The 5,331-nt window shown below is 33.5% G+C and overlaps 1 protein-coding gene across 1 annotated transcript; it reads right to left on the bottom strand.

The window, feature by feature from the left end:
• Window positions 1–221: 221 nt before the first annotated feature.
• On the bottom strand, window positions 222–692 carry LOTGIDRAFT_108311 (hypothetical protein; the record flags this gene model as incomplete). Its single annotated transcript, XM_009066890.1, has 1 exon — window positions 222–692. A coding segment is annotated over one exon (471 nt), but the record flags the coding sequence as incomplete, so codon positions are not given.
• Window positions 693–5,331: the final 4,639 nt, after the last annotated feature.

The following is a 5,331-nucleotide window of genomic DNA, read 5'->3' as shown; positions in this document are numbered from 1 at the left end:
GATCGACGACCTACTTCAGAGAGGGGGGATAAGTCGTTTACATGATGTTTTTTGTGTTTATCGCATCTTTTGATTAAAATTAAGAACACTAATATTGCAATAACAATGTAAGGTATAACAGCAACCACAATTATATCCAGTTTATCGAGGTTCATGTAATGCTTTTCAAATTCATTAAACGGGCCACAAATCTTCGTTCTACCATATTTAGTAACTCCGTAAAAGTAAGTAATGTAAGAATAACAGACAACCGCTAAAGCTCCCATGCCCACGATCACCAGTTTAGCTCTGAACACAGTGCACATTGAAGGTTTTAAAATTGGAAAATATAAGGCTATGAATCGGTCCACAACTAAAGCCACCATATACCAAATGCTTAAAAATGTAAATCCACAATTCAGAAACATGACAAGCTGACAAACACCAACATAAGTCAGTAGATTTTGTCGATAATACATCTGTAATACTGTAAGAAAGAACGTCCAAAGAAATCCTGTGTCTGTGACGGCTATAGCGGCTAAAAATCGAGCAGAAGACACTTGTTTCAGTCGCGTTTTGGTGAAAATAAGATAGGCCAGTATGTTTCCAATGGAGCCAAGCACCACTATTATAGGGTAGCTATAATAGTTAATGTTGTGCAAAGTCAATGCAAATTGTGACGGTCGGTAAAATCGAGGAGGTCTTGGCGGCATCCGAGGTCTTGAAAAGTTGTAGCTTTCAATAGAGCTTAAATTTCCCATGTTAGGAAAGAGTAATTCTGCCATCATGTACTAGTCTAAAAAACTCACAAATGATTTTCACATTGGATAAAAATGTCTCATCTTATCAAGTTTAGTTCATGTAGTTATTCACCAGGTCTAGACAGTATTTCATTCAATCTGAAAACTTTTTGTATTTCTTAATTAAACTGTAAAATACCATCATTTGCTCTAATACAAATTGAAGACATTTTAAATGGGGTAGAACTATACAATGTTCGTATACAAAGACTCAGAAGGCGAAATCGTAAGATTGTAACTACTATCATACATTACCATTCATGAACAATAAATCCCTTCACACATTTTAAGCACATTTCTAATCTGATGGCACTTAGACACAATCTTTTTAACAATCTTGTTCCTGATACCCTCTCAGATACACCATATAAAAATACACCTGCAGCCTTGCTAAGCTTTCACTTCTTCAGGTAACTACGGAGTTTAGTGTAATTTCTTGTGTAGTTTTCCACGTGAAACTACAATCGGAAGCTATTAAAATATATCACTTAGTATAAATGCATTAGTCCACTATTTATTAATTGAATTGTGTGAAGCGAATGTTAAACCGATACTTAGAAATTTTCAGACAGTGTTCAAAACTAATAGTCTCTCCATGGGTACCACTTTCAAAGCTCCATGTTATGCACACTTCACCACTTCTAAATACATTATTATTAATAATTGTGATGGCTTTTCTATAGACACGAAACCAGTTAGTCACTGCGAGTATCAGGCGATGAAATTAAGCTGTATTTGAACAATACTTTATTATAGCTGCCAGCAATGTTCGACTTCCTGAAGTGTCTGTGGCTATATTAGTACTGTTAAAAGTACTAAAAGTTGGTTTGACATCTGTCTTCCTGAAAAATGACAAAATAAAATCAGAACAAATAACATAAATTTTCAACGACACTGAAAGTTAAATAAGTTACCTCGTTGTACAGTTCATACAAACTTAATATGGAACAAGACAGCTGGAATTACAGCCATCTAGTGAGAATAATTCCTGTTTTTCATAAATAATTTAATAGAACGGATAGCAGTTCACGCCAAACTGTCTTGAAAACTGCCAGTACTGAACTGACAGTAACATATTAATACATCAATATTTCTCAAACGAAACCCCCGATAGGTTTTAGCGAAACTACCCTAAAGCGAAGTTAGTCGCCCTTTCCTTGACGCAGTACTGAAGCTTTAAAATCGAATATTTTCTAGTTTGGAGATGCTACATCCATTTCGCAATAAATGCCTGACGATAAATAAGTGCACATTAAAACCTTGTATCTAAAGATAGATCATGGACAAGGAAAACGTTTAAGGCGTGATTTGACATTTAGTTTTCCATCTTTTAAGCGGAATATTTTTTTTTTAAACATTGAACTTAACAAGAAAACAAATAAATGATATCCACAATTTAAAAAATGAAATTATCTGCTAGATTACACTCACAAATAGGTAACAACTTGTCGGCACGGCGAGAATCATTTAACCAATGAAGAATGGGTTTGAAAGACTTTCCAATTCCGATGTCAAATGGTATACGAAATAGAGTAGTTTGGTAAATCAGTCTTGATTTGTGTTAGCCTATTTCAACATACTTTCATATATAATTCATAAAACATCCATCCATGTACATTCTGTAATTATTTCTATAATATGAGTACACTTTTGATCTCACCATTTCTAATCAATATTTATTCTTTTCTGTTCTAGCAAACTAGTATAAAGTCTAGAAAATATTCCCAAAAATAATATAAGAAATATTTAATTTCAAATTCTAAATATCAAATGTAAAATACCAATGATAGCACAGCATTTTAATCAAATTCTTAATGGTTGGAGTCCTTGTTAATACTCCTATATACAAGCAGACAGTTCAGATAAATTTCAGTAATAAAACAATAATATAGAATATATTTTAACATTAACCTTTAAAATAGTCCATAATCTTATCAATCCTTTAGTACACAAAAAACGAACAAAGTGCTAAATCAGGCATATATCACCACAAATCCAGATTGAGTCATGTTCACAAACGAAAGTAGTTAAAATAAAATAAATTGGAGGCGTGGTCAAAAACTGTAATTCTTCCTCCAGATATAAAACGTTGTCTGAATCGCGAGATACGACTCGATACAGATAAAAGTGGTGCCAATTAAAATTTACCATAATATATAGGCCAGTATACCTTACCAAGTTATTAAGTTCTCTAATCTATAAGATAAAGACGTTAAATGGTGGCTTTACCAACCTTCAAAAGATTAATTGACATTTTTATTAGAATCTAGACACAATACACAGGAGGAAATAGCCTCATGCTGTCACTCAATGGGTCGTGGTATTTTAAAGTGATCGATGTTTATTGTCTGATTTCAAAATGTCCTGATTCTTAAAATTTATATCGAGCTTGTTTGTCACTTAGGAATGTAAAGTGAGTTAAAATCATTAAGAACTTAGACAAGATCAGCTGAAGACTATTATCACGAAATACAACTGATCCACAAACTAACGTCATGGATCACGAAATATAGCTGATACGCAAACTATTGTCATGGATAACGAAATACAACTGATATGCAAGCTATCGTCATTGATCACGATATACAACTGATATACAAGCTATCGTCATGGATCACGAAATATAGCTGATATGCATGCTATCGTCATGGATCACGACATACATCTGATATACAAGCTATCGTCATGGATCACGAAATATAGCTGATATGCAAACTATCGTCATGGATCACGAAATATAGCTGATACACAAACTTTCGTCATGGATCACGACATACATCTGATATACAAGCTATCGTCATGGATCACGATATACAACCGATATACAAGCTAGCGTGATGGATCACGAAATATAGCTGATATGCAAGCTAATGTCATGGATCTCGAAAAATAGCTGATACACAAACTTTCGTAATGGATCACGACATACATCTAATATACAAGGTATCGTCATGGATCACGATATACAACTGATATACAAGCTAATGTCATGGATCTCGAAATATAGCTGATACACAAACTTTCGTCATGGATCACGAAATACATCTGATATGCAAGCTTTCACAATAGATATCGAATCACAGCTGATACGAAAACTATCGTGAAAAATTCCAAGATCTCTTACTATGCGTGCGTGCAAATTAGAAAACTTTGTCACAAAAGTAGCACAAATTTACTTGCTTTAAATTTTTCAATAAGAGTCCTTGGATTTTATGTCCCAAGGGCACACGATAGCTTCTCCTATCTGTTATACTGACAGGGTAAAATGGCATTATATTAACCATGAAATATGTCCAGACTTATGTCTGTATCGAATTGAACCTTTGACATAGTCTGAGACTAGAGAGGTGATGATATATTGATTATAGTATTGACACCATTTATCAAAATGAATTATTCCTTACAAAATTTTCGCTCATTTTTTTCTAGGCTTGAATTTATTTTACTTTTTTGTATAGTTTTATTAAAAGTATCATAAATATGGGCTCTGAGCCAATAATTGTTTGCAACGAAAAAAGTTCACACATGAACATCATTGAGTTTTAACAATCGTCAAATAGTTGATTCTTACTACAAAAACACACGTACAGCCTCAAAATATTCATCGTCGCTTAGAAATCTCTAAAGGGAATCGAGCTCTAAAATCAATCATATTCAAAAACTGTTCAAAAACAGCAAACCGGTACTATAATTCAGTTCCACGAGGAACACTTTTGATGAAAAGTAAAACGTGCTCGAAATACAAAACCTACTAATCAACTTAGCAGGAAATATAACACAATATGAAGCCTTATCCTGAAACCAATGAAATAAACGCTATTAACAGCTAATAAATCATATTGACTCGGGTTAATAGTTGAAATGTTATTAAGATTAGTTATCGATCTGATACTAAACCTAACAGGCTTACAATTACTACATGCTTAAAACAATAAAATGATATGCCAAACACATTTTGTGTTATTTTTCTTCAGTATGGTAGAGTAGGGCCAGATTTCCACGGGTGTATATTTATACACACGAATCAATGTAATCTACATTGCAACCTGTTGAATTTGACGTCATGATTGAGAATAGTGATTCATATCATTATTTCTATTTGGGAAAGCTTAAAAGGAAACAACTTGTTCTGTGTCGCATGATATCCGTTCATCGGCACATTCTTGTGATAAATTATTATTTTTTGAAATCCACACACACAGATAATGATATAAAATGTATAAATCATTTTAAGATATACTAAAGGTAGACCGAGATCGACTTGCGCTCATATTGAGAAATTAACTGACCGACTACTACTGCAGTTAAGTGGATGACAGTAAATTCCGATTTTTTGTTAGTAAGTAGAACATGAGCAACTGATGGCAACTGACTGTAACAGTCGTCGTTGCACTCAGGTCAACTCAATCCAGCAATTGAACAGAATCTACCAATTGCTAGTCGTCATTACAAAAATACACTTACTCTCAGATTCTGCAAGTTGCGAGGTCGATCTTAATGCATCTAATCATCAGATCAGACAAAAGAAGCAGTAGAAGTAGGTTAAAAATTT

This window comes from Lottia gigantea (assembly GCF_000327385.1).
Source record: "Lottia gigantea unplaced genomic scaffold LOTGIsca_8, whole genome shotgun sequence".
Classification (NCBI taxonomy): Eukaryota; Metazoa; Mollusca; class Gastropoda; family Lottiidae; genus Lottia; species Lottia gigantea.
This window is presented reverse-complemented; position numbering and strand designations above follow the sequence as displayed.